The sequence below is a fragment of the Exophiala xenobiotica genome (assembly GCF_000835505.1).
Source record: "Exophiala xenobiotica strain CBS 118157 unplaced genomic scaffold supercont1.1, whole genome shotgun sequence".
NCBI lineage: Eukaryota > Fungi > Ascomycota > Eurotiomycetes > Chaetothyriales > Herpotrichiellaceae > Exophiala > Exophiala xenobiotica.
The window spans coordinates 1,371,444-1,389,620 of NW_013562494.1; the positions used below are offsets into that span (position 1 = coordinate 1,371,444).

The 18,177-nt window shown below is 51.3% G+C and overlaps 9 protein-coding genes across 9 annotated transcripts; 6 read left to right on the forward strand and 3 right to left on the reverse strand.

Moving 5' to 3' along the window:
- Positions 1-59: 59 nt before the first annotated feature.
- PV05_00533 (uncharacterized protein) lies at positions 60-2,444 on the forward strand (the record flags this gene model as incomplete). Its single annotated transcript, XM_013465434.1, has 7 exons — positions 60-68; positions 282-335; positions 390-913; positions 963-1,401; positions 1,625-1,883; positions 1,932-2,096; positions 2,152-2,444. 7 exons carry the CDS (start codon positions 60-62, stop codon positions 2,442-2,444), a joined length of 1,743 nt encoding a protein of 580 aa, XP_013320888.1.
- Positions 2,445-2,741: 297 nt separating this feature from the next.
- PV05_00534 (uncharacterized protein) lies at positions 2,742-4,439 on the forward strand (the record flags this gene model as incomplete). The annotated part of the gene is made up of 3 exons (XM_013465435.1): positions 2,742-2,815; positions 2,872-2,930; positions 2,995-4,439. The coding sequence occupies 3 exons, from the start codon at positions 2,742-2,744 to the stop codon at positions 4,437-4,439; spliced, it is 1,578 nt and encodes a 525-aa protein (XP_013320889.1).
- Positions 4,440-4,747: 308 nt separating this feature from the next.
- Positions 4,748-5,755, reverse strand: PV05_00535 (uncharacterized protein; the record flags this gene model as incomplete). The annotated part of the gene is made up of 1 exon (XM_013465436.1): positions 4,748-5,755. The coding sequence occupies one exon, from the start codon at positions 5,753-5,755 to the stop codon at positions 4,748-4,750; it is 1,008 nt and encodes a 335-aa protein (XP_013320890.1).
- Positions 5,756-6,309: 554 nt separating this feature from the next.
- PV05_00536 (uncharacterized protein) lies at positions 6,310-7,177 on the forward strand (the record flags this gene model as incomplete). The annotated part of the gene is made up of 1 exon (XM_013465437.1): positions 6,310-7,177. The coding sequence occupies exon 1, from the start codon at positions 6,413-6,415 to the stop codon at positions 7,175-7,177; it is 765 nt and encodes a 254-aa protein (XP_013320891.1). The 5' UTR covers positions 6,310-6,412.
- A 128-nt stretch (positions 7,178-7,305) lies between these two features.
- Positions 7,306-8,780, reverse strand: PV05_00537 (uncharacterized protein; the record flags this gene model as incomplete). The annotated part of the gene is made up of 3 exons (XM_013465438.1): positions 7,306-7,419; positions 7,473-8,648; positions 8,697-8,780. The coding sequence occupies 3 exons, from the start codon at positions 8,778-8,780 to the stop codon at positions 7,306-7,308; spliced, it is 1,374 nt and encodes a 457-aa protein (XP_013320892.1).
- A 264-nt stretch (positions 8,781-9,044) lies between these two features.
- PV05_00538 (uncharacterized protein) lies at positions 9,045-11,083 on the forward strand. The gene is made up of 2 exons (XM_013465439.1): positions 9,045-9,151; positions 9,334-11,083. Exons 1-2 carry the CDS (start codon positions 9,142-9,144, stop codon positions 10,386-10,388), a joined length of 1,065 nt encoding a protein of 354 aa, XP_013320893.1. The 5' UTR covers positions 9,045-9,141; the 3' UTR covers positions 10,389-11,083.
- Positions 11,084-11,138: 55 nt separating this feature from the next.
- PV05_00539 (uncharacterized protein) lies at positions 11,139-12,536 on the forward strand. The gene is made up of 6 exons (XM_013465440.1): positions 11,139-11,376; positions 11,441-11,484; positions 11,555-11,585; positions 11,636-11,679; positions 11,734-11,823; positions 11,871-12,536. The coding sequence occupies exons 1-6, from the start codon at positions 11,357-11,359 to the stop codon at positions 12,041-12,043; spliced, it is 402 nt and encodes a 133-aa protein (XP_013320894.1). The 5' UTR covers positions 11,139-11,356; the 3' UTR covers positions 12,044-12,536.
- Positions 12,537-12,805: 269 nt separating this feature from the next.
- PV05_00540 (uncharacterized protein) lies at positions 12,806-14,998 on the forward strand. The gene is made up of 2 exons (XM_013465441.1): positions 12,806-13,437; positions 13,544-14,998. Exons 1-2 carry the CDS (start codon positions 13,124-13,126, stop codon positions 14,655-14,657), a joined length of 1,428 nt encoding a protein of 475 aa, XP_013320895.1. The 5' UTR covers positions 12,806-13,123; the 3' UTR covers positions 14,658-14,998.
- A 1,144-nt stretch (positions 14,999-16,142) lies between these two features.
- PV05_00541 (uncharacterized protein) lies at positions 16,143-18,043 on the reverse strand. Its single transcript, XM_013465442.1, has 2 exons — positions 17,694-18,043; positions 16,143-17,637 (listed from the first exon to the last, which is right to left on the reverse strand). Exons 1-2 carry the CDS (start codon positions 17,803-17,805, stop codon positions 16,505-16,507), a joined length of 1,245 nt encoding a protein of 414 aa, XP_013320896.1. The 5' UTR covers positions 17,806-18,043; the 3' UTR covers positions 16,143-16,504.
- Between the last annotated feature and the right edge of the window lie 134 nt (positions 18,044-18,177).

Sequence of the window (18,177 nt, forward strand, 5' to 3'; positions counted from 1 at the left end):
CAGGCAGGCTGTGGAAGATCTATGCGAGCATGAGGTTAGATCAACCGCTCTAAAGCACCATGATCATGGTAAGTGGTAGTGCGCGAATTGAACTTCACCAAAAGCACCTATATAAGCCTCAACTTGCACTGTCATTCATTCCAAATGCTGCATCGACCTTTCCATTCGCTCAATTCTGCCTTTCACAACTCAGCACCATGATTTCCCGCTTTGTCTTCTCACTCGCTACGACGCTACTATTGTCTGGCGCTACATCGATTGCTCTAACAGCGAAGGGGAAGGCTGTCACTGTCAACTCGCCGTTAGACCCGAATGTCTCTCTATCTTTCAAAGAGGTAAGGGGGATTCATGCCTTCGTTTGAGCGTCATCAGGTGCTCATACCTGCCAGGTCCAGCTTTGTGAGACGACTCCGGGTGTCAAGTCTTGGAGCGGCTACGTGAACCTGCCCCCAGATCCTGCTGAGGGCCGCGACTATCCGACACATACCTTCTTCTGGTTCTTCGAATCTCGACAAAACCCCGGAATCGCTCCTCTTTCGCTATGGCTCCAAGGCGGACCGGGCTCACCTTCTATACCAGCAGCCATTGGTGAAAACGGCCCTTGTACTGTGACAGAGGACTCAACTGATACTGTCCTGAACCCTTGGTCATGGACCAATGAGGCCAACATGCTCTACATTGATCAACCTGTCTCAGTTGGGTTTTCGTACGACACACTTATCAATGGAACGATCGACGAGTTTTCATCACCTTTCAACATTACAGCCCACGGAAATGCGGCCCTGAAGGCCCTCGAAACCAACTCCACTGTTCTGGGTGGCACCTTTTCTGATCAAGTCTCGCTCACAACGCCGAATACGACAATGACTGCTGCTCGAGTTGCGTGGCATTTCATGCAGACCTGGATGAAAGAGTAGGGTTAGTTGACACCTTGGGCGGACACACAAGGCTAACAGTGACAGATTTCCAGCACTCAAGCCTAAGAACAACAAATTCAGCATGTGGGGTGAGAGCTTTGGCGGCCATTATGTTCCAACATTTGCCGATTTCTTCTTGTCGCAGAACCAGCTCATCACAGATGGCAAGCTTGACAAGTCGGCGATTCCCCTTCAGCTTGACACCGTTGGTCTTATCAATGGCTGTGTCGACATACTGACTCAGATGCCCTTCTACCCTGATATGGCGATCAACAATACATATGGCCCTGTGATCAACGAATCTGTGTATAAAGCTGCCGTTGATAGCTGGCCCGTTTGTGAAAAGATGGTGGAAGAATGTCGATCACTCGCAGACGCACATGATCCGATGCGGTATGGAAATGTTACAGATGTCAATCAGGCATGCGGAGGAGCTTATGCTACCTGCTTTGAGACGGTTTGGACTGATCTCACCAAACTTGGCGTAAGTATGTTCGTGCACACATCAGGACGCGGATAGAAGAATGGCACTCTACGACGCTAAGAAGGACATCTGCTTTATTGAAGTTTCTTCAATTGGGGGTCGTACGGTGCAGGTTCAGAGCTAAGATGTCGTGCCTCAGGAAGGGAGCCGCCGCACTCCTCAGCCAGTGTCACTTTTTCTTGTCCACAAGCTGCTCTCCAGATTGAGGCTAACCGTTGCGCAGCGAGATACGTTTGATCTAACAGCCAAAGTGCCAAGCGCTTTCCCGCCCAAGTACGCAGCAGGCTTCCTCAATCGAAAACCGGTACAGACAGCGCTCGGTGTTCCTCTCAATTTCACCGGGTTATCTGATCCAGTGAGCACCGGGTTTCAAAATACTGGCGACTTCGTTCTAGGTCATAATCTTGCCATACTTGGGAAGCTCCTTGATCGAGGCATTAAAATCGCTCTTGTCTATGGTGACGCAGACTATCAGTGCAATTGTGAGTATCCCATCCATATCCCATTGCTGAGCGCTAACAAGTCTTCAGGGCTGGGAGGAGAGGCACTCAGCCTGGCAATCAATTCCAGCATTAAATCCAACTTCCATAACGCTGGATATGCCAACATCACTACCAAAGGAGGCCGCATTGCGGGCACAGTCCGACAATTCGGAAACTTGTCTTTCTCAAGAGTTTTCAGCGCAGGTCATCAGGGTTAGTTGACGTGGTTTCATGAGTCCCGTCCGTCTAACTGACGCACCGCTCTCAGTTCCGTACTATCAGCCAGAAGCAGCTTTCGCCATCTTCAACCGCACCATGTCAGGAGTCGATGTTGCAACCGGTAAAGCGTTTGCGGAGTCTGTCAGTACCAAAGGTCCGAAGTCGGTCTTTCGCATCAAGACCGCCGTATTTCCTCACCCTGCGCCTCAATGCTATTTCTGGGATCAGTTGGAGACCTGCACCCCAACGCAGAAGGCGATGATACGAAACGAAACCGCCATTTTGAAAGACTACATCATGGTCGGATACCATTCTCCAGATGGCGCGGCGGTGTACTATTAGGGGGTCATTTTTTGATGCCAAGGTCTTTAGCTGCCTTTTGCATGGCTGGAGCGCAGATCTTCTTTTGTGAGCTTGGGGGCCTGAAGACCGGGCCAAATCGCTCCGTGGAAGCGAATACTCGCTATTTGCTTGCTCGGAAAGATCACATGGGGGCCAAAAAGCTGGGGTGCATGAGGCGGACGGATCGACCGACATTTGCTGGCAGCTTTATATTCCAGAAGAGCGTCCTGCTCAATATCAGCTACGTACATTTCCGAGCCGACCAAAGAAAGGCAGTGTCCGATTGTGAACCTTGACATGGCTGCACTGCAACCAATTAGGAGAAAACGCGCATTCCTGCCCAAGGTCAAAACAGGTTGCGGCACATGCAAGTATGGTTGTTTCTTACCTACAAAATACGACGTCTGTGCTAAAGTGGTACTGCAAGAGTACGCAAGGTGAAGTGTGACGAGGCTAAGCCCGAATGCAATCGATGTCTATCCACAGGTGTGTGCGCATCTGGGAGAAAGGCGAAGACTCAAAACTGTCTAACAATCGATATTTCATGCAGGTCGCAAGTGCGACGGATACCCGCCGGCCTCAGATACGCCTTCCCCAGGTAGCAGCAGCTTAGCCAGTCTCGACGCGCATCCCAACTTCTTCGCTTCTCAAGCAGAACGTCGAAGCTTCGACTTCTTCCAATCAAGGGCGTGTCACAGGTTAGGAGGATATTTTAATCGGCCATTCTGGACACAGGAGGTGTTGCGGGCAGCTACGCACTATCCATCCATCCGACATCTTGTCTTTGCTCTGGGGACCGCCTACGAAACTTTCGAAAATGAAGATTCCACGTCAAGTAGTCGGTATGATTCCGTTGCTGGAAAACATTTCGCGCTTCTGCAGGCCAATCGATCCATTCGCCTTATGAATGACCTCTTCCAGTCAGGCTCGAAAGCTCAGTCGGCGGAGAACACGAGCTGCATCATTACGGTGTCCATCCTCTTCACATATATCGCTAGCCTACAAGGACAGTTTGCTCAAGCAATCGAGCATGTTCGCTCGGGATTGAAAGTTTTACAAGACTTCGAGGCTTCTTCAACCCACCAGAGTGTCTACTCATCGACATATCCAGTTCCCTTAGGTGACCTGCGTCGTGCTCTTATCTCAATCTACGGACAAGTTCGATGCATGATCAACGACGAAGCGCTGACCCAGTGGCATCGCGATCTGCTAATATCTGATTTAGAGCATGTGGCATGGTTTCCTTCTATCACGGAAGCTCACTTGTACGTTGAGAAGCTGTTTTACAACATGCTTGCTTTCCGGCAGAACTCCGAGTTCAACCCTCCGCGGACACCTGAAGAGCATGATGCTTTCGACAGACGACAAAAAGAAATCGTCTGGGCTCTGGATAGGTGCAAGGAAGCCGTCGATCTACTCGCAGCAATACAACCGCTTACGCCTGGCGCGCGACGAGACGATAATGGCATTGCGATCTTGCACATATACCTCACCATCATCGAAATGCGGATGGGCATGAATGCTCTTCGACCTGAGGAGCGTGAAGCAACTTTCGACCGGCTGGAGCCATATCTTGAAAGAATATTGGGCTACTGTGACAGGATTGTCAGAGCGGATAGACAGGAGTCACGACAAGCGTCGTGTTACTCCGGACTGGGAATTGTAATGCCTCTGCACACGGTGGCTGCTCGGTGTCGAAACCCTCAGATCCGCATGAAGGCTCTAGATTTGCTGCGCAGTGGCGCACGGCGGGAGTGTCTGTGGGATGGTACAATGACGGGGCACATTGCGACCAACACTTTCAACATCGAAGAACAAGCAGCCAATGAAAACCTGGGTCCGCTTCCAGATGGACGAAGAACGGTCCCTGATGAAAGACGTGTTAGAGAGGTCAAGATCACGTTTGTTGGAGACCGAAAAGCACAAGCTCAGTATGTGACGGTTGGCAATTGGAAGCGCAAAGAACGAGGTATTCAGCATATCGTGGAATGGTGATATCTGGAAGGAACAGAATGCGTTTTGGCTAGGGCCATGACACATGTTCAAGGTAGGCTACGGAAGTGAGAAGCACTTGGGGTGTATTGGCAGCTATTTGATGCTTGGTTGGCCGTTCGAGGTTTATGAAAAGCCTACATCTTACTCCTTAGGTAGGCACCATGTGAAGAGCTAGCGAAAGAGATGATTGAGAGAGGAGCGCTTCTGAACAGTATCTGCGACACCTCTGTCAGTGACCGGTGTAGAATATCTACCACATAATATAGATGTCACTTCCATTAATTTGATCAGCAATCTCCCAATATCAATCAATGCACTCCATTCACACCGTTTGTACCATTGGCGGACTTCTCCTCGTAATCAATCTTGAAGCTGTACTTGTCATCATAATGCATCGCCCAGTAACCATCCCAGATCTCCTTCGTCACGGGACCGACCTTGCCATCGCCAATTGGTTGACCGTCCATGGAGGTGATAGGCATGACTCCGCCAGCGGTCGTACACATGAAGCACTCATCGCATTGATAAGCCATCTCCGTCGGCACGAACTCGATGCGCATTTCAATACCGTTCGCTTTGGCAGCGTCGGCAACGCTCTTGCGCGTGACACCCTTGAGTACCCCGCGGTCGGGAGTGTACAACACGCCATCCTTGATAAAGACGATATTGAACCCTGACCCTTCGGTGATGTTGCCGTCTCCGTCTGTTAGAAAGGGGTAATCGGCGCCGCGATCCTGGGCTTCTAACATGCCGCGCGTGAGGTCGCCCCACTGGAGGTTCTTGACCGTCGGGTCCATGGAGCCAGGAGACGTTCGCTTAACCGTCCGCGCGATGATGGCACTGCCACCGGTGCGCTGCATCTCGGGCTCCATGACCCAGATGTACGGCTGGATCCACATGTACAAGTTGTTCGTTAGGCTCTCGCCGGCTTTAAGGCCGCGGACGCCCTTAAGCCCTCGAGTGACGATGATCTCGACAAAGGCGTCCTTGATGCCGCTCTTAGCGACCATGTCAACGAGGATACGCTTGACTTCCTGTCGTGGCAGCGGCATCTTGAATCTCATTTTCGAGCAGCTGAGCTCGAATCGATCTAGGTGGTCATCGAGCCGAAAGAAGCGGCCGTCCCAGACGGAGGGGACGTCATATGTCAGGTCGCTGTGCAAGAAACCCTGGTCCATTAAGGGGATGCGCGCTTCGTTGACGGGAACGAGCTTGCCTTCGACCCAGGCGACCCCTTTGGCGAAGGGGTTTGTGCTGGCTTCCAGAACCTTTTGGCGGGCTTCGTAGCCGGCGAAGACTTTCTCCATGGTAGCCATCGTGGGACTGCAAATGTCTGGTTTCCACAGGGGCGCCAAAAAAGGTCGGGTTTGATAAAAGAAGTCGGGACCTTGATAGTGGACTGGCTTTAAGTATCAGTTCAGTAGCACAGCCGATCTCCGACGCCTTGCCTGCTGTTCTGGGCAATCTTCTCCACTCGAGCCACTCTGAGGGCTCACTAGGGCTGGTGTTGAGCTACGTGAAGGTCCCGACCTGATAATGCCAGAAGAGGCAACAGAGTTATCACTGCATCAAAAGCTGGAGTGCCCCGTCTCCATATGATTGTCCCGCAATGGCATGTGACTTTGATGGCCACACCAGTACCTTCTGCCGAGGATTACGAGGGTTGTTCATGGCTGTGGGCATGGACGGCATGGTATGTTGAAAGACGGAGAGCTTCTGAGATGGGCGGACTTCAGCGGGGAGTCACTACGTAGCGAGCCTAGGTAACCTAAAGGCATCCATGAGGTTTCTCCAGACGCCAAGCCTGTTCCGCACGCCAGAGGTCAACTTCCTCAACAACTCAAGCATCCCATTGATCAGAGCCTCAAAACCACAGCCTCCCAGCAACTCTTCTGTATTAACCGCAAGGTCGTTGGTTGCCACAAGATGGTGAGAAAGGCCGACCTCGCGACTGACAATACTCCACGCCATCCATGAACCTCGTCTCGACCAAATACAACTTTGTTCTTGACTTGCTCGACGATATTGTCAGACACAACCCTCCCCTTCAGACCGACCTGATCATCTGCTCGACAAGAGGGGAGTATCTGGCTGAAATCCTTGCTCAGCTTGACCGTCACCATGCCGAACATGAAGCATCAACATCGGAGCACAATGTTGGTCAGGCGGGCCAGAAAACATCACCGATTTCCAGCCACATTCTTCTGTCACCGAGCCTGTATCTTCTGAACGCAAGTCGATACTGCCGGCTTGTGTTTTGTCCAGCGATCACGGTTCTTCGTGGATATCTTTCAAGTTATGTCCCAAAGCTCTCTGACCAGGGCCATCCTGCAGATGGCAGGTCATTGGGGAATGGCCATATCGTGATCGTCAATCTGTTGAGACTGCATCATGGTTCTTCCGAGTTCACCTTGCAAGGCCTCTCCCGGACATTTGCGACGGCCGTTTCCGCTGCTCATAGGACGAATTGGTCACTTAAACTCGTGGAGTGCAAGGATATTGACGACCCTGCTGACCCCAGCAAAGGCCCAGCACTCTGGCAGGCCGAAGTACCTTTGCTTAGTGGGTCCCTCAAGATTGGCGAAGGTGGAGCGAGCTGGGGTCGTCGAACCGTGTCAGCAACGAGGATCGCATCGAGGTGGTTTCGATTCGAAAGAGCCAACCAGAGAGATGTACTGGAAGCTCGTCGCTGGGAAGGAATTGGCTCGGACGATAAAATACTGCTCGAAGAAGAATAACCAACTTTGTATGTCTAACCAAGAGCTAGCAACTGAGCTCCCCGTGGTCGATTGTTACACAACGCCAAAGGGTATCTTTGATCCAAACCTGCAAACTCCGTCATGCGCATCGTAATTAGAGCATTGGGTCACAGGCTCTGCTCCATCTCGGTGATATACAGTTTGATATGCGATTCGAGTTTCAAATATTCCTCGTGGGCCGAATGGACTTCATTGTCGATGTTGTCTTTGAGATCGGCCATCTGCAAAAGGGTCAGCTTCGTCGCAAACTTGGATCTTCGCCCAGCAAACTTACCTTTTTCTCGGTCTGCTCGATTCTTACTCTCCTTCTCTCCATCTCTCGCCCTTTATCTGCTCGCTCGTCTCGAAGCTGCCGCTGATTCTCCCGCAACTCATCCATCTTAGCTTTGTTGGCTTCATCGCGCTCTCTGTGTTTCCGCCGCAACTCCTCTGTCCGCTCTTCCCACTTCTTGAGCTGTCTCTGTAATAGCTTTTCATTCTGTTCGACCTCTCGAACGTTATTGCCGCGTTCTGCCAGAGCGTCTCTGTTCTTGGCCGCTCGCGCGTCCTCTTCTTCCTCTTTCTGCAATTCCACGGCAATTTCTTCCAGCACTTTCACACATGCTTGCACGTCGTTTTGTACCACCGTGAAGCTATCGCCAGATGTCTGCAGCGCGCGACCTCTTCGTTCCAAAGCATCAATCTGGCTCTTCTCGCGCATCAAATTCTCCGACAACTCCGTCAAGGCACTTTGCAGCGCAGCCGGGCTTTGGAGGACATAGGGCCGCAATTTCTCGCTTTCTTGTCGCGCACGTACCAGCCGTTCAGTTTTCTCTTCAAGTAATGTTTGCGCGCGGGTCTTCTCGGCCTTTGCTCGCTCAAGTTGTTCTGCAATTCTTTCCTGACCCTTACGCAGTTCAAGCAAGCGAGCTTTCAACTCGTCGTTGCGTCGCATTTTCTCCTTGACCGCCACTTCCATTGCTTTTCTGTTGTGCTTCATCTCTTCTAGTCTCTGCTCCATGTCCTGGTTTTCTGTGTACAGCGTCTCAATCCTGGCTTTCGTGTTTTCCGCCTTGTTGAAGTTTTCATCTATCAGATTGGTGTGCGTCTCTCTAAATCGGACGAAGTTGATTGTGTATGAGAAGATCTTGACGAGGCGGTCGTGGCTCGGGCGGACAAGGTCATTGAACGAGAAGTCGTTGATCCCACATTGTTCCAGCATGGTGCGTAATTGAACGAAGAAGCCCATGAGAAGTCTCGTTTCCGTTGGTACTAGTTCAGGGAACTCCGCGCAGATGTCTTCCGAGGCGGCACGCATGGCAGGGTCAATGGCGTCTCGAGTTGCATTTGTGCCTATTTCCGCCAGGTGCTCGAAGACCATCTGAATGACTTGCGGATTGGGTTTGAGGAGGTCGGACGGTTGAAATGGTATCCCCATCTCGCTGATGCATGATGCGATTTCTTTCTCAGACTGCGATTGCTGTCAGTAGGCATTGTGCTAAGCGCACTGGGTACTGACCAGGCGCATAAAGTCGGCAGGATCTTCCTCCTTTTTCTTCGTGCGAGCCTGTTGTGGCTGCGAACTGCGGTATTGGGAATTCATGCCGACGGCTGGTAATGGAGACGTGACAGTATACACAACACGAGGACAGCAACGATTCAAGAGATCGCAGTATCCTCCTAATTGAGACAGTGCGAGAAGCTTTTGTTGACGTGTTCCAAGATAGGCATAGCCTGATGTGCCTGCTGGCGGTTAAACATCGGTAATCTATGTGCCAAGAATAGCCGACGAGGCTGTTGTCCAGCCTTGTGAGTCTTCTCATGACTGAGTCAAGGCCTTCAGACCTTGGGATTGCATTCAGCCAAACGATCTTGTCCACCACCAACCAATATCCATATGCCACGTCCTGCAAGCGCCACGCAAATTTTAGTTCATACAATACTGGTGCAAAGTTCTGTTGGAGATGGCGTCCAGTAAGTCTTGTACAGCATTTCCCTCCGCCTCACCTTTTCCTTTACTGTGACTCGGAGGCCAAGGGTTCGAAGCATGAATATCGTGTTGTCGGGATACTTTGCTTTCAGCCTCTTCTGGTCATTCCTGAAGCATACTCCAGTCTTCAGATTGTTCCGAAGCACGTCTGACCCATGCTGTGAAGCAGCTGCAGATTTAGAGACACCACCAACCACACCAAAACCGTCTGGTCAGTCTCCCACAACGGATTTCGACATCGTCACCTTCTACAATGAACTTGTTCGCGAAGACTCGTCCATCACACCACCTATAGCAGCGATTGAAGCCCTCATCTCGCTGCTTGCTAAAACACGATTAACCACCATATCCGAGACCCTGAGCCTACTCTCGACACATTCCCAGAAACTTCTGGCCTCTCAGCGAAATCCAATTCCTTTATCAGCCGGCACGGAACTTTTCCAACGCTATCTTGTAAGCTCGTTCCAACAGAGACCTTCTTCGCTGGCAGACTCCGACTTCACTACTCTGCGCGACCACATCCTCACCAACTCATCTCTCTTTGTGAAGCGAGCGAACGAAGCTCGTCTCAAAATCGCCCATCATGCGCTACCATTCATCAAAGAGGAGTCCACAATCATCACCTACGGCTACAGTCGGGTCGTCCGGATTCTATTGACGCACGCCGCTGATGTTGGTCGCTATTTCAACGTCATCTACATTCTCCCCTCAGAGGGACTGACCGACAGGATATCCGGTTGCATCTCGAAGCTGAATAAACTGTCCATCCCAACAACAACCATTTCTTTACAAGCATTAACTTACGCTCTGGCCTCTCTACCAGCAACGTCACCAGCGCCGCAATTTATCGTAGGAGCCACGGCGGTATTGGAAAACGGCTCGATCATCACAGAGCTTGGGATGCATCAGATTGGCCTGATTGCCAAGGCAGTCTCGGTGCCACTACACATTGCGGTCGAGTCTTACAAGTTTGTCCGAAACTTCCCTCTGGGCTATGGACCGCTTGATCTTGCTCGCATGGGCGTGAAGCAGGATGTTTTACGTTTCAGCACTGGCACGGAATCGCAAGAAAATGAGCAGGAATCACGCGAGGGCCAAGTCGTTGATGTAGGAGAGATGGTGGAAATCACGCCTCCAGAACTGATTGACGCACTCATCACCGAGAATGGAATCTTGACTCCAAAGGCAGTCAGCGAAGAGTTGATCAAATTGTGGTTCTAGGCATGTTAAGGGACGAGCGACGGCATCACAACAGACAGGGGCTTAGAGATCTCAACGATATCGGTGTCTAGATGCTTTCAAGAAAATGACCCCACGCTGTTCTGCAAATATACAGCACGATGAAGTACCAAAAACCAATGGCAGTCTTCTCAAGACGGACCGTGTTATGCATATTTCTTGGACTGACTCAAAGGGCTTCTCTGAACAGCTCTTTGGGCGAAAGCATACACGCTGAAGGCAGCAGTCCTCTCGCTGTAGCCTGATCCAAGGCCAATGAGAGCATGCAGGAGGCGTGTTCGACGGTGCGTGACTCCGATTGGTAGGATGTCATTGCTGACGGTAACGCTCTCGAATAAGAGGTGCGTTTGTGGCACGTTCCAAACAATCATACAACGTCCGGTTGGCATTGAATACGAGCTTAAGGCTATGCAGGTAGGCAGCACCTGAACAGAGCCGGGTTTGGTGTTGGCCTTTTGCTGGCTTTCGAGGGTGCGAAGGGAGGAAGACAAGATGCTGGGATGTTCACCTTACTTAGGATAGCTTTCTTGTGTACGACTATCTTGATTTCCCTGGTCATAAAGGCTGTTTGGATACTCTCACGAGGCTGTGGTATACGGTTGTCAAACAGTATTGTGAAAAGGGAGACAGGTATTGCAATGATGAAAAAGTGACGTCGGTTTTGTTAGGCGAATTTACTTGGCAAGGATTCGTGTCCGCAACGGCGATTTCCCCATTCTTCGTCCCTGAATGGCACCTTTGAATCAAGCTGCAGCTCAAGATTGCTTTCCCCTTTTGTTTTCTGCCTGCGCTGAGTTACTCTCTGGACAGCCTTCTACCTTCAAAGCTCAATACTTTTCCTCTTAGCTTCGTCGCGGTCATCATAAAGTTCGACAGTGCCCAAGTTGTCGTACAACACCTCCGATCTCACCATCTCGAGCCAGTCGCATTGAAGTCGCAAGCTCAGAAGCATGGACTTCTCCAACATTTTGTATGCACATTCGCGCCAGGAATGGTTGGCTAGCTTCGAGTTCGAGATACTGACCATCTCACAGTCGACTGGTCAATCTGGTCGTGGGCGGGATCATGATCCTGGGAGGTAAGCGACAACTTGGATTTACAGGCGCAGGCTTCTGGAGGACAGTTGCTGACACTTTTGCTCCAAACAGGAATTAGTCAATTCATCCCCAACATTGGCTTGTCAGTCATGATCCTTTCTAACACGAGACTGAATGCTGAGAAATGAACAGTCGGAACATCATTGTCGGCATCTATGTAATCATTTTCGGGCTTGGTACGAACAGCCACGCAAAGGCCTTAAAGGTTGAGAGACTGACTTGTATACAAGCTATTGCTGGCCTCGAACTTCTCCCACAAGTTCCACCATACCTACCGAAATACGCGAGCTTTCTGTTCTCCTTCCTAGGACGTGGCATCTGTCAGTATTCAATGCACGGTGGTCGCACAGGATTTAACAGAGTCTAGTCTACATCTTCGTCGGTTGCATCATCCTCGAGAACCACGTCTTGCGCATCATCGCGGGCACAATCATCGGGTTCGTTGGTGTGGGTTATTGCGCCCTCGAATTCTTGCCTTCAATTGAGCCTCCCTCCAACATGAGAGACGCGGATGCCGGCTGGGGCGCGGAACAGGTCTGAGACTCGGGTTCACCACAACCTGAACATCGGTCAAAGATCAGGACGAACGCTGTGGTTTTGTGAGAGACAATAACCTCGGTGACGTTCAATGGTCAGAAGACTGGTCGGGGATGAGGACAATTCGGGGTTACTATGAGCGCGGAACACTGAAGTGGTAGGGACAGGCTGCGTCGGCGGGGAACACTCTGAAGGGCCAATTCTCTGCGTTGGATTGGGATTGGGATGGGATGGGATGGGATGGGACATGTCGTCAGGTCTCGTCGACTATGATATCTAGTGTCTAGCTTATTGGGTGCAGAAGGAATTCTGCCAATGTAAAAATGCTGTAGACTAATCTGAAGCACGAGGGAGCAACATCTCGACAAGAACAGTTTGACGGCTTGGTAGGAATTGAATTGGAATGTTCGAGCCAAGAATCCACTCCCATGAGCAGTCAAAGCATCATCAGGTACAAGGCAGGGCACGGAAAGAGTGATGAGGCCTAGAGACGCGCACTCTTTTTCCAGAATGATAGTTCTCTTTGCTTGAGATCCTAACATGAAAGTGGTAGTGCTTCGAGTTCATCACCAGAAAGTACTGTGAGGCACCGTGTGATGCTTATCACGTGCCTTGTACAGCCTCGATTTCTCGACAGCACGTGCTTTATGGCGCCAACCAATCATCTTCGACGTGTTTGATGCTTACGCCGTGAAATGTGCCTGGCGCGACAATTCTCTCCACCGGTGCCTGTCACTGGGCTCCAGATTCAACCTCTGCCGTCACCTTCGCCCTCTCGACTGTCTCTCCTGTCACTCAACCTGAGAAATCCAGCTTGTCTACACTTCAAAATCCCTCTTCTTCCTCCGGATCACGTTAACTCGGCCTGTTTGCTTGAAAAAAGACCCATTCTCAGTAGCAAACCGCTCTCTATATCGAATCATCACACACCGACATCCGTCTCGCCCACTGGTATTCCTGGCCACGGTGCTTCTCCAGTCTCCCGCCGTCTTCTTTCCTTGTGCTCTCCTAGGCCTCAGGCTCGTCTCTTCCTATCTGGATGGCTCTGAATTCCAGATAAAACGAAATCGTGACTGAGTCGACATGTTGGCCGTACGAAGTGCGATGGACGCTTTACAACATCCCACGTCTTTAGGTCCAGAGCGGGAAAGTCTGATGCGCCAACCTTCCGCGGAAGATCTCGATGCTGCTCGTCAGCTCGTCTCGTCAGCCCGTGGTGGACGCCATGGATCACAATCACATCTAACTCCTTACGATGGTCATCTAAGCGATGCTGCCACCGAAACTAGCCAACCCAGTCGACCTAGTCCTAGACCCGATGCTACCGATGCACCGCGTCATTCAAGTGAGCTAGCTGAACAGAGAGATGATGGTAGTGGTCTGGGTCAAGTCTGCAGGTAAGTGTGCCTTGGACGTTGTCGTTAAACGAAGACGAGCCTACCCTCGAGGATTCACACATCGATCCGGTCCATCCCAAGGTATGCATGCTAACGTAGGTTATAGTAATTGTGGCACCACCAAAACACCCCTATGGCGACGATCGCCGACAGGTACCACGATATGTAATGCGTGTGGCCTTTATCTCAAGACTCGAAATACACCCCGGCCGACAAATTTCCAACGTCCAAACTCAACTGCCCCAGGAGAAAGCCCTCGCCACCGCGTCGGCACGTCTCCAGCAGCAGCAACTTCGCCAGTAGCAGCGCCAAACCAACCTGCTAGTATCCCCTACCGGGTGCCGGAGCATACTCCAGGTTCCTGCCCAGGTGGAGGCAGTTGCAACGGAGCGGGTGGTGCTGAAGGCTGTTCCGGGTGCCCCGCCTACAACAATCGAGTCGCACGCTCTACAAACCCTTCGGCTCTTCCGACCAATATTCCTCAGTCTACCGCCGAGGGCGCCGCTTCGACCAGTACACGTCCATCCCAAAGCGCTGCAATCGATACCCCTGCTTCTCAGCCTTCGCCTGGTAACAATACTTTGGTTGTCGCCTGCAAGAACTGCGGCACCACGGTGACTCCTCTGTGGCGCCGGGACGAACAAGGCCACCCTATCTGCAACGCGTGCGGTTTGTACCACAAACTACATGGTTCACATCGGCCTGTGCAGATGAAGAAATCAACAATCAAGAGAAGGAAACGAGTGGTTCCTGCATATTCTGACGTGCAGAGACCGGATGGCGCCGCTTCGCAAAAGACTGTGTCTACCTCCCCTGAGCCCATCTCACCTGAACAACACGCCTACCAAGAGTCCAACGACGCATCTCCCCCACCGAAAAGAAGGAGGCCACCACCTACTGTGGACTACACTGGCTATGTCCCTGGAATAACAACCGGTGATACCCAGCAAACCGGACCAGCACCTGCGGATGATTATCGGGTTCAAGCCCAACTAGCTGCTGCGGCCGCAGAAGGTATGCACCTTGACCCTGCATTGGCAGATGCCGGTCGCCGACAGCAAGAACCGGATGTCAGTCCACAAGTTGCTGCGGATGGCACGAATACTGATCGAGAGCGGGAGCTTCTGCGAGCCGAGCGCCGAGCTCAACTTATGCGCGAGGCCGAGGTCATGAGGGCAGCGCTACGTGCCAAAGAACGAGAAATTGATGATCTTACGTGAGGTATGGCGAGCAAAGAAAGGATATATGATTTTAAGATGGGCCCGCTCATTCGACCGACATGACCGAGTTGGACGAGGCTGCATTTGAAGGCACACAGCAAGGCGTTGGTGGTCATTGTTGGATGACGCTCAGGGCCAGATGACAGCTTCTCGTCGAGCTCATCATTGGTTCCTTTTCTATGGACTGATATGAGCATCGCACAGCCCCTTTGTCCTGGATGGACCGGGCGGGGACTTGTGCGGCAGCCTGTGAATGTGAGCGGACTTTGGGAAAGTCGAGCAGCGCTACATAGCATTATCACTTGCCGAGGCAAGGAATCTACTCTCAGCTGCCAGAGGAGAAGACATTCGGCTCGGCCTTTCGAGTACTACAAGTCCTTCGGTTTTCCCATGTCTATCTCATGTCCAACTCGAGTCCACGCCGTGACATCATGTGCATTCCGCGCTGGTAGTACTTGTAAGGAAGGGGGGAGCCCAAAGGTTAAATTTGTGGTACCTCTTCCATCGTCCAGTAGGATGATCACTATTACTCAGAAGCTCGGCGAAGCCCCCGTCTTTCGACGGGTTAGGTACGAAGTACTCCGTACCTTGTGTGCTTGTAGAGTTGATATCCAACCATGCGAAGATGCCAGACGTGAACAAAACTGCCTCTACGGCCAAAAAAGGGGTCGACCTCTCTTTAACATTGGATGCGTGTCCTCGTCAGCGCTCACGTCCAGAACAGGTGACTATGAATACCGATAAGTGCCTGCTCTGACTTGCTCAATAGCGGTGAGAGTTTGGCACGGAAGAGACCGAAAAAAGGAATGAGTCGAGATGAAAAATCATAGATGAAGCCGTTGACTCAGTCACTACTTTTGGAAGGTAATGGAGAATGCGGAAGTCGAGGTTAAGTTCTCCCAAGCCTTTCTGAGAAAACGAAAGGAAAGGAGTAGCCACCCAAAAAGGAAATCGAGCCGCGCAACACAATTTGGCCCAGTCCGTTCCATAGTACATACATACCAAAGGTACGTTAGCACGGTTAGGTAGGATTGTGCGACACAGGAAGGGACGAGGCCTTTTGCTCCCCCAGAAACGGAGGAGGAGTAACTTATAGAGACTAATTGACGAAGATGGCTGCGCAGCGAGACGTGCCTCGCGAGGGAGGGCATACTGTAACTGTGTATCGAAATCCACATGATCAGGGCACGAAACTCGTACATACCTACCTAGGTAACGAACTCCATGCTTGATTTCCACACATATTGGATGTCGAAAGAAAGCAGAAGGCATGTTTAAGGACTGTACGTGTTGGAGGGTTGGGATCGCTACTAACGGTCGCAATCACTGTCGTGCATACACGTCCAAGGACGAGGGATGCACGACAGAGCACTCTAACTACCAAGCAGCACAAGTGAAAGCGCAAGTCAAGGTCTCGAAACTACAGTACCCTTGGGTAGTAATGAATCATGTCCACTTCACATTGATATTGCAAAGTAGACCAAGGTAGAGACTACCTACCTAGGTAGGTACCTAAGATACTTGGAAGACTGATACCAAGATCCAACAAGCTGCTTCCCTTTACTGCTGTTGTATGATCTGAATGCGATCTTCTATGGTACGACCGTTTACTTCATAAATCATTTCTCTCTGAATCTCTGCAAACCTATTATGGTTGCGGATCTAGCAAGTTCTTTGCCTTGAACACGATTCCCGTTACCCATATGCCATGCTCACCGGAAACGCTATACTGGAAGGGGTATCATTTGTATGCAAATCCCATGCGCTATGCAGAACATCTCACCAAGACAAGATGGACACGAAACGTCCCTCGATTTTTGACCAGTAACTCCATGGACGCTCAGTCCTTATGCTCGCAATGTCGACTTTGGTCTCTCAGCAACTGACATCAGCCGCGGACTTGCTGGATCTGATGCTTGTGCCCTATTGGTGACCAGGTGCAGTGATGTTCGAGTTTGACTCTTGATCGGTTGTTTCGTCGCACGGGCAACGGGTTCGAAGTTGGAATCGTCGTCTTCGAACATTATTGCGGTGGTCTTGATGATGGCAGTTGCAGGTTCTTGAGATTGAGCGTCAGATGATACTTCGGTGTCTTGAGTGCTTGGAGGTGTGTCTGCTCTGGGAGAATCCACAGGGAGACGTGGGGAGAGTTCGTCGTCTGGATCTGGGACAGTGACTGCCATGTCTGCACGTCTTCGAGTGCTCTTTCTTCTATCAGCTCGTTTGCTTGAGCGGACTGGTTCGCCATCATCGTCCAAGGATCTCTTTGAGCTTGAACTCCGTTGCGAGGAAGTCACGGATGGGCTTCTGGCTCGGTACTTGTCATTGAGATGGTCCAGATTGTTCTCCGACTCTTTTCTGCTCTTCTGGAGGAAGTCATGGATGAGTTCGGAAGATAGCTCCGATCTGCTGTTGCGGATGGCTCTAGAAGTGAGGGTGGATACGGGTCCGGAGGAGAGAGGGCTTGCGGTAATGCTCCGAGGAAGCTCTTGAGGTTTGAGGAGAGGGCTGTTGCGGCTTCGTGGAGTTGAACCGTCTCGGCTTCGAGCTGAGTCGTAGTGTGCTCGCGTGACCTCGTCTCCGCCATAGCAAATGTGCAAGGGTGAGGTGGCCGGATGCTTCTCTCGATGTTCGTTAATGTAGAGAATTGAGTCCCTATCAAAATTCTGGATGCGTGGGAGGTGTACCGTCACATCTTGATCAAAGACCTGACAAAAGGCTACCAATTCAGGTTCTCCGCCATACGTCCCAGATCGTGACATAAGGGCTAGGTATTCTTCAAACGCGTCTTCCGACTCTTGACGGATGACCAGTGTAGCGGAGCGGAGGGTTCGACGTTGTTGCACGTCGTCTTTGTGGACATAGTGTTCGAATAGTGGTCGATAGGTCCGCATGTGCTCAATGATGCTTGCACGTATCTCGGGGTGTTTTGCCGGTGTGCCGTAGAGTTGATCGGAAAGGGATGCAAACAGACAATTGCCTGGATCGACGTGAGTTTCAAGTAGAGGGGCAGTTGATAGCAACAGAGGAGCATACCGTCACCAGCTATCTGCTTCTGGTACATGCCCATCTTGACCAGTCCAGGCCATACAGCCTTGGGGTTTCGGACCATGCTTGGGAGCTGTGTAGAGACTGCATGGTCAGCCATGATCGAGCAAGATCCATTGACAGGAGCATTTGGAGGTTGTAAAGGAGAAATAGATATCCCCAAAGGGCTCAGAAGAACATGTCGGGACTGCAGGAATTGAATGAAAGACAGCGTGGACAATGAAGTGTTGGGCTGCTCCTTATTGACTTGTGCAGGGGCTTTTTGATGATTTCACAAGGCACGTAAGTGTCACTGATTGCGGAGTTGCTGTCCCAGGGGGGCGTATGATTGACTGGTTGCCCTAAAAGCTGACCCTTAGGCAGACACCGTGATGCCCGAACAGAGGCACGGACAGGCACAGGTGACAGCACAAAAATCAAAGCAACTTAGGCGAGGTGAGGGGCGCGACTGCTCTTCTGTGGCTTACCTCAG